This window comes from Loxodonta africana, chromosome 8, assembly GCF_030014295.1.
Source record: "Loxodonta africana isolate mLoxAfr1 chromosome 8, mLoxAfr1.hap2, whole genome shotgun sequence".
Taxonomy (NCBI): domain Eukaryota; kingdom Metazoa; phylum Chordata; class Mammalia; order Proboscidea; family Elephantidae; genus Loxodonta; species Loxodonta africana.
In genome coordinates this window covers 61,677,516-61,693,866 of record NC_087349.1, presented here as the reverse complement: position 1 = coordinate 61,693,866, position 16,351 = coordinate 61,677,516, and the positions used below count along the sequence as shown (strand labels likewise).

At 39.7% G+C, this 16,351-nt stretch overlaps 1 protein-coding gene across 1 annotated transcript in view; it reads right to left on the bottom strand.

Moving 5' to 3' along the window:
* Nucleotides 1-15,393, bottom strand: part of AKAP9 (A-kinase anchoring protein 9) — a 156,654-nt gene extending 141,261 nt beyond the window's left edge. The window contains exon 1 of the mRNA XM_010587275.3: nt 15,135-15,393. Coding sequence (XP_010585577.1) covers nt 15,135-15,182 — 48 coding nt within the window. The 5' untranslated portion in view covers nt 15,183-15,393. The remainder of the gene's footprint in view (nt 1-15,134) is intronic.
* Nucleotides 15,394-16,351: the final 958 nt, after the last annotated feature.

Sequence of the window (16,351 nt, the reverse complement as noted above, 5' to 3'; positions counted from 1 at the left end):
TGCCTCCTGTGGGTCTCTCCTGCACGTCTCTCTTACCGGTCTCTTCTTCCTTGGTGGTGGTGGGCCCTTCTCTTTCCTGCTTCTGGGATGGCTCAGCTCAAGCCTGGCGGGATGGCACAACTGACCAAATTCTTTGTTGGGCAACAATTACCGTATCTGCAGAGTCCCGCTCAATCACTTGGGTATGGGTTACAAGACCATGGCTAGAAAGGCCACACACAAAAGTGATCTATCACATTGCATAAGGATTATATATAACAGAGTATTAGACTGTTGTGTCTACAAAGATTCTCATAAACTAGCTACATGATACTAGACAAGACACTTATGCTCAGTAGAGCTGTTTCTTTAACTGTATAATGAGAAGATACATTAGAAGCATCTTTTAAGATTTCTTAAAGTTCTGGTTTTTTTTGAGAAATTATTTCCAGTTGTTCCCTTTCTTACTCCTTTCACTACCCTCCTCAATTATATAAGAGAAAAAGTAAAATTCTACATTAAAAAAAGGTTAAAAAACTGTTGCTTGAGAAAAGCATTCAATAAACAGTACCCATTACTAAATGATCACAAATGAAAAAAGATTATCTGGAATAAACGAATAGTTCCACTATACTGTTTAGAACACATCACCTCTACGCACATAAAAATCACCAAAACGTTGTTTTAGGTTAACGTTACTGATTACACAAAGTCATATTATTACTTCAGAACCAGTAGCTAGAAGGTAAGCTCCAGGAGGGCAGAGATTTTTGCTCAAAATCAAAGCCTAGAACAGTGCCTGCGCACAGGCTCTCAATAAATTCTTGTTGAGTGAAAAGATAATTTTTTATAGAAAAGAGGCAGCACTAAGTAATAATTTTAGGCACTATTCCTTAGAACATCAGAAGATTGACATAGTTTCTTCAAAAATAACAAAGATCATATATTAGGTCCATGGTTACATTACAACACACCTATGCAATGTAGCATCATGCAGCTATCAAAAATAATGTTTTCAAAAAATTTTAATGTTACAGGACAATGCTCCCAACATAAAGTTGAGTAAAAAGGAAAAACAGAGAACAAAACTGCATAAAGAATATGATTCAAGTTACATTTAAAAATATACTTATGCAGAGAAACAAATTATTAAAATAGTAATTACTTGTTTTATGGGATTATGGGTTATTACTTCCTTATCTGAAAGAGCTTCATTGCCTCCTTTGTCCACAGATCTGTAAAGAATATTCACTAATAAAATTATTATGGGCCCAAAGGTTAATATCACTATTTTAAAAGTATGTTATATAATTACACACCTACCAGAAATCTCAACCCAAAAGACAGAAAATAATACAGAAGCCCCAGGAATCTGCAGTCCTGGATCCCGGCCTCTTTAGTCAGTCTCTCTCGCCACCTTTGCCACGTCCCCTAGCGCAAGCTGCCAATGATAAGGCCATTAAACCCCACTGTTCAGGTGCCACCTACCTCTGATTCATTTCAGTCTCACCTCGGTTACTGCTACCAATGAAGAGTGAGAAGAATGGCACTTTGCCACTAACCTTACCTAGTCCCTGTACGTTACGATGTTTAATCTATTAAAAATAGATAAGTAAAAAAAAATACTGCACAGTTCATATAAGGGAGCATCCCCTAAAACAACGTATATCTGTAACATACAGACACTATCTGTCTCAGCAGCATAAATGCATAGCCCAGTTTATCACCTGAAGTTTGTTCTCTTAAAAGCCACAGACTTCAGGCTTTTATTTCTCTGATATGCATATATTTTTTGCAGGAAATACGGACTACAGAATTGCTACATCTGGTTAGTTAAAGGGCCTAACTGGTATCTGGTGTCCATTAACAGTTCCAAAGGACATCATAAGTCAGAAATCATTTATGCAATGAAATCTGGCATGTATTAACCACACAGATATCAGCTTGCATTTGTTTAGCTCCCTCTTCCTATCCATTCCTCAACATAGTCACTACTTGCCAAGGACTGAGAGGACATTAGATGATGATCTCTGCACATCTCTAAGCCACTGGCAAATGCTGTGCATGCAGGAAACCCCTGCACGTTTCTTTCTTTTTTTCTGTGCGTTAGAAGACATACAAAAATGAACCCAGAAGCAGTTCGTAATGGCAAAAAATAAACAGTAATAATAAAAAACTAGATCCACCCAAATATTCACTGATTTTTTTTTTATGAGAATGGATTCTGTGGTATACTCATATAATGAAATACTATGCAAGAGTAAACATGCTCTACATAATATTGAGCAAAAAGTAAATCAAATATATACAATATGATTCCATTAAACAAAGCTCAAGGAGACCTGGCGGCACAGTGGTTAAAGTACTCAGCTGCTAACCAAAAGGTCAGTGGTTCAAACCCACAAGCCACTCCACGGGAGAAAGATGTGGCAGTCTGCTTCTATAAAAATTTACAGCCTTGGAAACCTACTCTGTCCTATCGACTTGACAGCAGTGGATTTTTTTTACATAAAGTTCAAAATCATGAAAACTAAACAATATAATGTCTATGTACACATATATATGCAGTACGGAAAAGCAACAGAATGATAAAATTCAGAATTGTAGTTATCTCAAGTGGTGAGGGGTGGGATGAGATGGGGAAAGGTTTCAAATGTATTTCTCCTAGTGCTTCTTAAGCTGGTTATGTAGGTTGTTGTTGGATGCTGCCGAGTCAATTCCAACTCACAGTGATCCCACGTGACAGAACAGAACTGCCCCATAGGATCTTCTTGGTTGTAATCTTTACAGAAGTAAATAACCATGTCTTTCTCCCACTTAGTCGGTTGGTGGGTTCAAACCACCAATCTCAACTGTTGTACCACCAGGGTGCTAGATGCTTACTCAATGAGTAGATTTCCTTCCATTATTTAAATAATTTTTCTCTCTCCCTCCTTTTGTTTTGTTTTTTTAAGTGTATATAATGAAAAACAACTCCACCAAATAGAACTAATTTGGGAACTCATTCTATCAGTTTTGGTCACGTGCAAGCTGATGTGTCAGCAAAGGAAACGAGTCTGCAAAGAGAGGAGAATCAGATACTGTAAAAGTGCGATAAGGGATGACAGAAAGAATGGCATCGGTTTCTACTGGCTTTTCAGTTTCCGTGAAACCCAACTATGCTTTTCTAACCTTCCTTTGAAATTTCTGTATCTTTACAATAATCTTCCCTTTTCTCTTTTTCATTTTAGCAATCTGTGTTTTTGTTTTTGCAACTAAAGAGCTCTATTAGAACTAGGTTGCTTACATTAGCTGTGTTAATCAAGTTGCTATTCTATATTTAAAAAAAATCTGTATAGCAGCAGTATAAAACTGCCACGTGGTGGCAGCATACCTATCTGAATATGGGATGTATTTTTTGAGAAAGGAATAACCTCTCTGGAGGTTAAACATGCCAAAATCACGTTCTTTAAGTTTCCCACTACTTTTAGGAAAAAGTCCATACTCCTTTAAATGACACACATGGCTCCTCATTACCTGACCCCAGTCTACTTCTTCAACCTGATTTTCTGCTATACACCTAATCCTCTATGCTCCAGCATAATAATAACACCAACGCTTAGCACATCTTAAACATTTTTTATAGCCTGACAATGTTCTAAGTGCTTTATGTGTATTAACCCAATCCTCACAACACCAAGGCAGGTACTACTGTTATCATCATTGTGCAAGTGGGAAATGGAGACATAGAAAGGTTGAGTTAACTTGCTAAAGTTACAAAGCTAGTAAACGCAAAATCAGGATTCAATTCCAGGCAGTCTATCCTAGCCCATGCTCATAACTGCTACATTATACTGCTATTCACAACAAACTCTTTGAAAACACAGTTGACATTCACTACCTCCTTTTCCTGATTCCCATTCATTCTCCGTCCTGCAGCAACCTGGACTCTACATTTCTCTTTCCACTGTACCTACTCTGACCAAACTGTTGCTAAAGTTAAAGGCCATTTTTCACGTTTTATCACACTTGGTTTCCCATATTTGACAATTTCTCACATTTGTCAACAGGCCACTTCTCCTTACTTGAAGCTGTCTTCCCTGAGTTTTATAGACATCACCCTTTCCTGGCTTTCTGAACAGTCTGTGTCTCAGTCTCCCTTGCAGATAAGTCTCTTCTACCTGCCATTTAAATACAGGTGTTTCCCAGGATTCAACTCAGTCTGCATCCTGAGTGAGCTCCCCATTCCCAAAGTGTCAGTATTATACTTATGCTCCTGATTTCCCAAATTTTATCTCTAGCATGGGCTTTCGTCTTCAACTCCAGACTCATACTTAATTATGCACCGGACCACTCCAAGATGTCCTATTTAAAAAAAAAAAAAAAACCAAACCCAGTGCCGTCGAGTTGATTCCGACTCATAGCGACCCAATATGACAGAGTAGAACTGCCCCACAGAGTTTCCAAGGAGCATTTGGTGGATTTGAACTGCCGATCTTTTGTTTAGCAGCTGTAGCACTTAACCACTACACCACCAGGGTTAGGTACCTCCAACTCAACAAATTCAAAACAAAATTCATTTTCATCTCACTCAAGTATTTTTTTCATCCCCAATATGACTACATTCCTTATCTCAGAGACTCATCCACTCAAATCCCCCATTCTCCCCAAATCTGTCCATGCTCCCTATCTCAGATAAGCACCCGCATCTCTTCAGTTGCTCAAGTCAGAAAAGTAGGAGTCATATCTCTTACTCTTTACAACCAATTATCAAGGCCTCTCTCAACCTTACCTCCTAAACACTGATCAAAGATATAAAAGCCATTGTAGGATTAGAGAACACAAGCTCTGTGACACACTGAGTATGAATCCTAGCTCTGCCATTAGTTACTTTGTGCAAATTACTTAACCTCTCCAGTTTTCCCACCTACCAAATAAGGAGAGAAACTGTATCTACAGCTCTTAAAATAGTCCTAAGGAGTAAATGAAATGATACAAGTAAACTCTTTAGCATAATGCCTAGCACTGGTAAGTGCTCAAAACATAGTGGCTACTATTACCAAATCCATCCTCCTCTTTCTCCCACTGTCAGCCTCCCTAGCCCAGGCCCCACCTCTCATCACTGCCCATCCTGCACCCTACACTCTAGCTGCATCAGTCTGCACACAGTCCTCCTAATGTGTCTCTTCCTCTCACGCCTCCACACCTTTGCAAATGCTGACTCCTCTGCCTCCGACAATATCCTCTCCATCAGTCTGTTTTTTAATACGGCTAACTCCTAAACCCTATTAATGCTCCAAAATTCAGCTGAGAGCTATATCCTCTGATAATACTTCTCTAGCCACCTCCCAGTTTAGAATAGTTACCTTTCCCATATGCTTCCACTGTTGTCTAAATGGAAGTCCATGTCTCTCATATTCTACAGCCTTAGAACAAAGCCTAGCACACAATAGGTGCTGAATTACATTTACCAAATGAGTCAATAAACGACTCCCTGCACTGCACTCTGAACACTTACTACACTGTGGCTGACTTTCTACACTGTGGCTGGCTTTCTACACTGTGGCTGACTTACTACACTGTGGCTGGCTTTCTGCTCTATTAAAACGTGAACTCATTAGGCATGGGACTGTGATTTTGCCTCTGAATTTCCACTGACTAGCCATACACTAACCAGTGCTGCAGATGGTTAACACACTCGGTTGCTAACCAAAAGGTTGGAGGTTTGAGTCCACACAGAGGTGCAGTGCCTTGGAAGAAAGGTCTGGTGATCTACTTCTGAAAAATCAGCCACTGAAAACCCTATGGAGCACAATCTTACTCTGAAGCACACAAACCAAAAAAAAAAAAAAACCAAACCCAGTGCCGTCAAGTCGATTCCGACTCATAGCGACCCTATAGGACAGAGTAGAACTGCCCCATAGAGTTTCCAGGGAGCGCCTGGTGGGTTTGAACTGCCGACCTTTATGGTTAGCAGCTATAGCACTTAACCAGTACACCACCAGGGTCTCCTGAAGCACACAGGTCGCCATTAATTGGAGTCAACTTGACGACAACAACTGGTTTAGCATATAGTAGCCAACACACATCTGTCAATTTGTCGTACTGTGGTGCGCTTGTGTGTTGCTGTATGCCACTAGTATTTCAAATATCACTCATGTTGCACAGATTTCAACTGTCCTCCATGTGCTGTTCACACTAAGACAGACTTGAAGAGAGGCCTGGTGACCTACTTTCAAAAATTATCCAATGAAAACCTTATGGATCACAGTAGAACACTGTTTGCCTTGCTTGCTTTGGATATGTCATCAAAAAGGATCAATCGAGGATGTCATGTTTGGTGAAGAAGAAAGACAGCAAGGGCAAAGGAGACCCTCAGTGAAATAGCCACAACAATAGACCTGAACATGCCAACAATTGTGAGGATGATGCAGGACTGAGCAATGTTTTGTTCTGTTGTCATAAGGCTGCCCTAAGTAGGCATCAACTCAATGGCAGCTATCTCTATCTAGCATTTAGTAGAGGCTCAAAGAAATGCTAAATGAATGTATAAATCCAGAATTTAATCTGACAGACTGAAAAGAACTGAGGAGTAACCAAACGAATGGAACATTCAGAGATTAATTTGTTAACAATGTACAGGACAAACTGGAAAAAACAAAGGATAGAGGCAGAGATACCAGATAGAAGGTGAGGCGATACAGGCCTGATTTTCTTGGGAAGTTGTATTAGAATGGGAAGAAAAGGCTAAATATGAGATAGTTTTTTAATAAAAACAAAAAAGAATGGGATTTGGTTATGAGTATGTAGAAAGAAAATAAAGAAAAATTCAAAGGATTTTAATATTCAACCAAGATGCTTTCTCATTAAGTATAAACTACTGAGCTTAGAAAACATAGTGGCATGTGAAAGGGGAAAGAGAAAGCTGAGACATTAAAAAAATTATAACCTAAATCCTAGACAAAAAGAACTATATATAGACTCTTAAGGTTCAAACCTTGAGGATCATTAAAATTATCTTACTTCACCCTTTGAATTATTTTAAAACATTTTTTCTCAACTAAAAAAACCTCATATCTTTTATTTTTCTTAAACTCTATTATAAAAATTTCTGTTTCAAGTAGAAAAGTGAGAGTTCTGCTAAAACCAAATCCATTGCCATCAAGTCACTTCCGACTCATAGGGACCCTACAGGACAGAGTAGAACTGCGCTATAGGGTTTCCAAAGAGTGGCTGGTAGATTTGAATTGCCAACCTTTTGGTTAGGAGCCATAACTCTTAAACACTGAGCTACCAGGGCTCCTGTTAAAGGGAAGTCAATCAAGAAGAATGTTCACACATGTATTTTCATTATGGAAGGAACTTAGGCAAATTAAAAATATTAGTTTGGCAAATACAAAATATTTTACATCATAAACATTTTCAATAAGTGGTCTATGAATAGAAAATAGTGTTTCTATTAACTTTCAGCCAAAAACCATTATTTCATATATTTGCTAATGCAGTCTTTACACAATTTCTAATACCATGTTCTTTAGAACATCTACTAATCTACTGTACTAAAGAAATCAACACACACATCTACAGTCAATAAAACATAAATGGTGTTGGAATGAAGCTGAGATCACTGACCCAGGCCGATCCCTTACTCTCCCCATCTCTTCCACGTACTTTCGCAGATTAAATTTTATTTGTATACATTATGGAGAACTAATATTTTAGTTTTAATTGGTCCCTGTCTCTACCTTCCCTGGGGAAACTACCAAGGCAATGCCAACTTAAGTAAAACTGAGTGACCCTTGAGGAATAAATACACCCTAATCACAGAGCCCGAATATCCTTAGTAAAAAATAAGGAATTTTATAGCATGTTCAGTATCAAGAAATAGAGCCTAGATTTTATAACCCTTTAGTTTTTCAGAGATCTGTAAATCAGAGAACCAATTCAATCAAAACAATTTATAAATTCAAATCTCTACAAACTAGGACTTTGTATAGTATAGTGTAGTTTGAATAGTCAAAATAATAGCTTTGGGGGCTTACAGGAATGATTTAAGGAAAAACAAATCTTACATCTTGTACAGAAACTTTTGGACCACATAAAAATCCCAGTGAGCAAAAAACCACAACAGGAATCATAACCCTGATGGCAACTGAAAACAAACAGTACATACTGTTCATAAACAAAGAAGACAAAGAAATTTTACATAGTACAAAAGAATCTACAGGTTTAAATAAACAACCTAAACAAAACTATTTCTGGAACAAAATTCAATTTCTGAATAGTGTTAAATCCACGTGTAAATCAAACAAAGCTTTATAAACGTTTCAGTGTACCTAGACTGGCACTAAATATCCTAAGGTATTTTGATGACCACTACCACCAAAACACTGAAAGTAAAAGGGGAATCGATATAATAGCAAAAACAGCCTATAGTGGTGAATTCTTGGCACAGGTCTATTGTGTTCAGTTATAAAATGACAGACCTTTTTCATTACTAAAGACTAAGTTATTTTTTCCCACAGTGGAAATGAATAGATAATGATCAAGCCAAAAACACAACAGGTGCCCTTTCTGACCAAGGGCATGCACTTGTAGAACAGCTGGCCATGGGATGGAATGACTCACTGGCCCACAAAGAAATCAAACCTTAGCATCACACTCCAACTCACCAAGAATCTATTACTCAAAGGAAGCAAGAGTTTAAATTTTGGCAAAGCCAAACACACACATATACATACATAACATGTATATATATAAACACACATAAATATTTATATTTATGTAAGAAACTGGTTAAAAAAGAAACCCTGGTGGCACAGTGGTTAAGAGTTCAGCTGCTAACCAAAAGGTCGGTAGTTCAAATCCACCAAGTGCTCCTTGGAACATTATGGGGTAGTTCTACTCTGTCTTGTAGGGTTGCTATGAGTCAGAATCGCCTCGACAGCGATGGGTTTGGTTTGGTATCTTAAAAAAAAAAAAAGCTGCAGTGATTAGTAATAGAAATAATTTGTATACACTTAAAAAGAAAAAAAAAAAAAACCCATTGCCATCGAGTTGGTCCCAACTCATGGCGACCCTATACAGAATAGAACTGCCCCATAGAGTTTCAAGGGTTGTAAATCCTTACGAAAGCAGACTGCCACATCTTTCTCCATCTTTCTCCCTCGGAGCAGCTGGGGAGTTCAAACCACCAACCTTTTCAGTTATAGCTGAATGTTTTATCCGCCTTGCCACGAGGGCTCCTTTGTAAGCACTTAGCAATGCTAAATGACAATTAACTGCTAAAAAGTATTAAATGCTAAGTTCAAAGTCCTTTTAGTGCCTCTGGTAGTAATCCTTAAACTTTAGGGAATAATCACCTAAAATGCTTATTAAAGTTTCTGATTCAGATACGTGGGTGGGGCCCAGAAACGTGAATTTTTAACAAGCAACCTCCACCAGCGTTTCATAAACCACACCTTGAGGAGTATGGACATAGAGCCCTACTTTAGACTGAGCATTAGTATTCTATCAGTAGAGAAGCAAAGTCTTTTATCTAAGGTCATCTTTGGGAGTCAAGACTATAAAAACTACGAGGAGCTTAACAATTAACGTGCACATCAGAAGCAGAAGACATAACCGGCACTGCTGAAAGTTAACTAAGGGGGGAAATCTGCTCGGGTCAAAAAATAATCAGTTTCTTTATATCTAGCACCAGGAGAACTCAAAAAGCTCTCAATTATTATTCCATTTGTCCTTCAAAACACCTGTGAGATCTATATACTGTGATAGCATTATCTCTAAAGACAATGAGGCACAGAGTTGTCATAATTTAAATAAATGCTTGCTAAGTAAAAGTCCACAGCGGCATAGTTGTAGGCGTTCAAAAATGTTGAACAAATGAAAGAATAAATGTCTCCAAAGTCTGAACCTAGTGCCTTTTCTACCAGACCAAATAGCAGTATCATAAATTCGCCAAAAAATGAGATGCAAAACCACCTTAATAACCTTTACAAAATTTCTGTAGTGTTTCCAAATCCAAGTTTTTAAAGGGATGCTATCTTTAAAGGGGCTAATTTCTACACCAGAAGACAAATATGATTAAATATTTCTATTTAAATTCATTTACATCTCAGTAATCAGTAGCCTATAAGAGAAATTTTGCAGTCATATTTTAGCTCTCCCCACAAATCTTTTATAAAAATAAGTGCTTTTGCTTAAAACCATTTTTCCCCCAATCTTATCATATTCAGAGCACCTGGATGTATGTTTTTCACGTCCTCTTTTCTTTGTGCTACCGTTCACTGAGAGGCCACGAGAGATCTCCTTGTTAAGTCTTTCTTCACTGAATCTTACGGGTCTTTTATCCCAATCACTTCTCTGGCCCTGTCTCTGGAAGTTCCTGGATTCTTCTCAAAGATCTTTTTGTAATACTATATATATCATACCCTGGTGGCGTAGTGGTTCAGAGCTACAGCTGCTAATCAAAAGGTCAGCAATTCGAATCTACCAGGCAATCCTTGGGAACCGTAAGGGGCAGTTCTACTCTGTCCTATAGGGTCGCTATGAGTCAGAATCAACCTGACAGCAACAGGTTTTTTTTGTTTTTTTTTAATATACTTTGAGGAGCCTGTCCTGCCCATTCTTTCCTCTATAGTATCCTCCTAAAGCTCATAATCAAAGAACCATATTTTTTCCAGCAAAGCAAGAAGATGTAGTTTTAAATCATGAGCAATGAAACACTGTTGCAATAAATATTGATCAAGTTATCAAACTGCTGCACCAGCCTGAAAGCTAAGTAAGCTATGTCAAACATAAGTATAAAAAACTAGTAAGTTTAAAAGATACACAGAGGGGGAGAACTTTCTTAGTGGTAGTGTAGGATGTCTGAAATATGCAAATAACAATTAACATTATAACTAAATTTGTCATCAAGTTGGAATCATTAATTGAAAACTCCTGGCATTGATAAACTAATATACAGCTTGTACAGAACCCTGTCCTTTTTTGCATACAATTATCACTAATCTTCAAATTGAAAACACTCATTAAACAATCAAAAATCATATAATTACCAAGTTACTGAATACAATAGGCATTTTAAATTATTCTTAATAATTATTGAACAAACAATGACAATTATATAAAACACTGAACACTTGGTGCAAAACTTTGGTTTCATTATTTCAGCTACATTAATAGAACTTTAAAAAGTATACTTGATGCAAATTTACAGGAGTTAAAGTTTTATACTAAATGCACAACTGTCCTCAATTTAATTTCGGTCACTAATATTACCATACTTTTTCTTCTTAATATAATGTTGTAAATAAATTTGGAGCCCTGGTGGTGCAATGGTTAAAGTGTTGGACTGCTAACTGAAAGGTCGGCTTTTCGAAACCACCAGCGGCTCCACGGGAGAAAGATGTGGTGGTCTGCTTCTGTAAAGATTTACGGCCTTGGAAAGCCTATAGGGTTGCTATGAACCAGAATCGAATCAATGGCAGTGAGTAAATTTTACTTGGGAAAATGAAGTCATTTGAAGTGGAGTTAGAATAATTTGGCTCAACACAATGACAGACTATGTTAGTGCCATCCTGGTCAGCATGTTGTAAATGGGGTCAGTCCAGCTCTCAAAATATTTACCTAATAATGTACTAATGTCTCACAACTCCAAGGGCAGGCTTCTTGCAACATCCATACTCAGGACATAGCTGAGGACCCAATAGTAAACCACAACTCTCCAAGCAACAGAAAAATAAACTGAACTGTTAAAAAGCCCATGCACCAAGTTCCATCAGCCCTTGATTTTTACAAACTAATAACCTGGATTCTCAATCACATAAATCTCGAACAGCAAATTAGGGAAAGAGGCAGATGAAAAGGAGCAAGGCAAGGTGAGCGTGTCCATAACAATGAGAACTGACAGCAATGAAAGAAGAATAAGAACTACAAAAACAGAAAGGAGACCTATAAATGTCCAGTAACACAGAATCCCAACTTTTGGAAAATGATCATTTTAAGTGGTTTCTATTACTAGGAAGAAGAGGTTTCTGATTAAGAGAACTCTGGAATACTGCCATTAAATTACAGGCACGGTAGGAAAGTGGCACTACAATCATGCTAGCAAAGTAAAAAAGTAATGACAACTCATGAATCATTCTGCTCGTTCATTCATTAAGCAAATATTTATTGAGTTGTTGGTGTTAGCTGCTGTGGGCTCGGCCCCCAACTCATGAAGACTCCATGTGCTACACAGTAGAATTGTTCCACAGGATTTTCTCGGTTGTAGTTTTTATGGATGCAGTTTGCCAACCCTTTCTTCCCTGGAGCTGCTGGGGGGGTTCAAACAGCCAACTATTACGTTAGCACCTGACTGCAAACAGTTTGCACCATCCAGGCTCCTCTGACAAGCGTTGTGCTAGGCTATATTACTTGACAGTGTAAGAGTCTTCTTTGTAAAATATTCTTAAAGATGAGGTAGCGGCATTTAACACATTCTCACAAATGAAAAAAATAACCCAAAATCCTAATGCACCTTTTCTGTCATTGTACTTATTACACAAGGTCTGTCTCTCCCGCTAAACTGTAAGTCTCTTGAGAGCAGGGACCGTGTCGCCACCTCTCTATTTCCATCCCTTGGTATAAGACAGGACTTCAACATTTGCTGATTTGCTTTTCCTTTATAAAAGAGTCTTTTGGTCCTAATCTGCAAGCACACATTATTATATAATTAAAATACTAATGTATACACTATTTTTGATAATGCTGTTTTCACTCTATTTTCCATGTTCCAGTCTTCATAATATTTTAAAGCTACAAGCTATCCCACTGCATTTATAAATAACTTAGAAAATCTCCTAATGTTGTCTTTGAAGGTTGCTTCCAGTGTTTTTATATTGTAAAGCTCATGTTGCAAACATATCTTGCCTGACAAGTTTCACACATCTACTTCTCAACAGAAATATTGGGCTCAACTCAAAAAGATAACCTTGTACAGTAAAAACTAAAGTTGAAATATAAAGATTTTTACTCCAATAGATAGAATTTTGAAAGACAACACACGTATACACAGAAACTAGAATTCTATTTTGCCAAATCAACCATACTATAAGTCCTCTATTTTGAGATGTTTTTGTCCAAAGTAAACTATGTTGTATAGGACTGCTTCACATATATTAGAAAAGATAATTCTGGGGGCAGACAGTAAAAATTCTGAGGTAAAAGACAAGATTGAATAATTAAGTCTAAATAGAACTTCAACGCTTTTGGAAGGGGGCACGCACTTAAGTCCCACTTCCTTGGGTGCATAGAGCTTGCTCAGATCCTCAGGTTGCTTACAAATATAATCAACTTTGGGCTTCTGGAGATGACCTAATTCCTCTTTCCCTCCATTTATAGATTCTAAAATAATAATCTACTCATATACCTATAAGCACTTAAACCTTGACCTTAACCAAAAAACCAAACCCAATGCCACAGGACAGAGTAGAACTGCCCCATAGGGTTTCTAAGCTCTAAATTAAAAAAATAAATAAATAAATTTATTGTGCTTTAGGTGAAAGTCTACATAGTAAACTAGTTTCCCACTCAATAATCCACACATTAATTGTTCTGTGACTTTGGTTGCAATGCCCACAATGTGTCAGTACTCTCCCCATTTCCACCCTGGATTCCTGTTTCCATGCGTTGGGCTTCCCTGCCCCTTCCCGCCTCCCCTTCTTTGCTTTTGGGCAAATGCTGCTCTTTTTAGTCTCATATAGTTGGTTGTTCTAAGGAGCACATTCCTCACAGGTGTTAACTGTTTATTTTACAGGCCTGTCTATTATTTGGCTGAAAAGTGATCTCTGCAAGTAGCTTCACCAAGCTGTAACTCTTCACGGAAGCTGACTGACTGCCACATCTTTCTCCTGCAGAGGGGCCTGTGCATTGGAACAGGGACCTTTCCGTTGGCAGCCGAACCACTGTGCCACCATAGCTCCTTAAGCCTTGACCTTAGAGTGAACATGTGAAAAAGTGAACTATATTGTAGTGATAGGAAGTTAGCTCACATACTTATTCATTAACAAATTTGGCTGAGCATCTAACTAATGCATTTCTGCAGTATTGGTTCTTCATTGATTACCAAAACCATTGACCAGGTTTCCTTTGTTTGTCTATTTGGAGAAGAGAAGGAAGAAACAAAAAACAGCCAACTATGTTATAATTTAACTGTGGTTCAATCATGATTGCTAACAATTACCTCCAATAAGACAGTTAAAACAATCTATAAAAGGTAGCTCCATTGTAGGGAGAAGAGGACCTTTGAGGACAAATGATATGCTCAAACATGTAATTTTTTAAAGAAAAATGCTATTTAATTTCTATCTTGTCTATGTCAATTTTTTCATGATGCCCAATGAGTGATATATTTATAGTTTTATACTGTGTTCTTTACAGGCTTTTTCATACATACATACACACACACACAATCGCGACTCACCCAGACAAACACAACAAACCGTTAAAACAGTATTTAAAGCAGGAATTCTATAGCTGTTGCTGAGGATATGGAATCTTTCCATTCACAGACTGCATTAACATTCCACACAATACAAAAGCGCATGCCATGACAAAGACCTCCAAACGCAAACATACAAAGCACGCTTCTAAAAACGCCCCTAAAGCGAAGTTCACAGCTGGCACTTGTGGCACCCTCAAGCCACTGCTGTGGCAGCTGTCACAGGCCAATCACACACACCCAAGAGTGCCAGCGTGCCACCTAAAGAAGCCAAGCTGATGATCAGCGCACAAATCCCCCACCGAATAAAGCCCCAAATCCCCACCCAGAAAAGCACAATGCCTGCACCACCCAGAAAACAACCTAAAAGAGTGAAAAGCTGGAGATTTAGAGGCAATACATACTAGCTAATAGCAATATAGTAAAAGAGGCGTTTCATTTGCGCATTCACGAGAAAGAGCCACACGATCCAATCATTACGGAAGCATAATTTGCTAGATGGTAGCGCAGGGCTTTTTTCTCCTGTATAAAAAGGGGAGAGGGTGGCGGGGGGAAATAAAGACCCTGCTGCACCTTCCTCCCAGGCAGCGAGCGCACTGGGGCTGCTGCGATCTCCGCTTCCCAGGCTCCCCTCCACCACCCCTTTCCAGCCGCCGCCTCCCACCGCGGGCCCGGCTGCGCCCGGCTTTCCTACCTTCGCTTTGCCGGCCTCCAGCTTCTTCTGTCTCTCGTCGTCCTCCATGGCCTCTGCGGAGAAGGGTGGGGGAAGACGGGAAGGGGATCGAGGGTAGAAAGGAAAGGTCGATTCAGACGGAGGTCCCGGCCAGCTCCGGGGCCCAAGGAGCAGGGCCGGGCCCGGCGCTCCCCGCCCCGAGTCGAACAAGTCTCCGCGCTCACTGGTGGGTAGTCCTCGACCGCACGGGCAGCGCCGTCACCGCCGCCGCCATCTTCGTCTCCACGTAAACACGCGGCCGGGCGGGAGGGGGGGCACGTCAGTCCGCGCAGCCGCCGCGAGCCTCGCCGCACCAGGCAGGTGCGCCCGCGGCCCTGGGCCGCGCGCCGCCCTGGGAGCGACCCCGGCCGGCAACCCCCGCCACCTACCGGCGAGGGGCGGGCGGGAGACGGCGCCCTCCCGACCCTAGACCTTCCTGGTCCTCACCAGGGATGAACGGCTCCCAGGCTGCGGCGGGGTTGGGGGTGGGTGGGGTGAGGACGAGGTCTAACAGAGGGTACCCAGCCCGGCCCCCATTCGCCGTCCTACGGACTCAGTGGTCGCTTTTAAAACCCGTTGCCGTCAAGTCGATTCCGACTCATAGAGACCCTACAGGACAGAATAGGACTGCACCCCATAGAGTTTCCAAGGAGCGCCTGGTGAATTAGAACAACTGATCTTTTTGTTAGCAGCCCTAGCACTCAACCACTGTGCCACCAGGGTGAAACTGATAAACGCTGAAAATCCCCGGAGGAAAAGTGGTGATAGCCCTGGCGGTTGTATCCTTTCACTGTACCTATTCAATCTGTATGCTGAGTAAATAATACAAGAAACTGGACTGTATATAGAAGAACAGGGGATCAGGATTAGTGGAAAATTCATTAACAACCTCCAATATGCAGATAACACAACCTTACTCGCTGAAAGTGAAGAGGACTTGAAGCACTTGATGGTGAAGAGCAAAGACCACAGCCTTCAGTATGGATTGCACCTCAACATAAAGAAAACAAAAATCCTTAACATAAAGAAAACAAAAATTGGACCAACAAGCAACATCATGATAAACGGAGAGAAGATTGAAGTTGTCAAGGATTTCATTTTACTTGGATCCACAATCAACAGCCATGGAAGCAGCAGTCAAGTAATCAAAAGACACATTGCATTGGGCAGATCTGCTGCAAAGGACCTCTTTAAAGTTT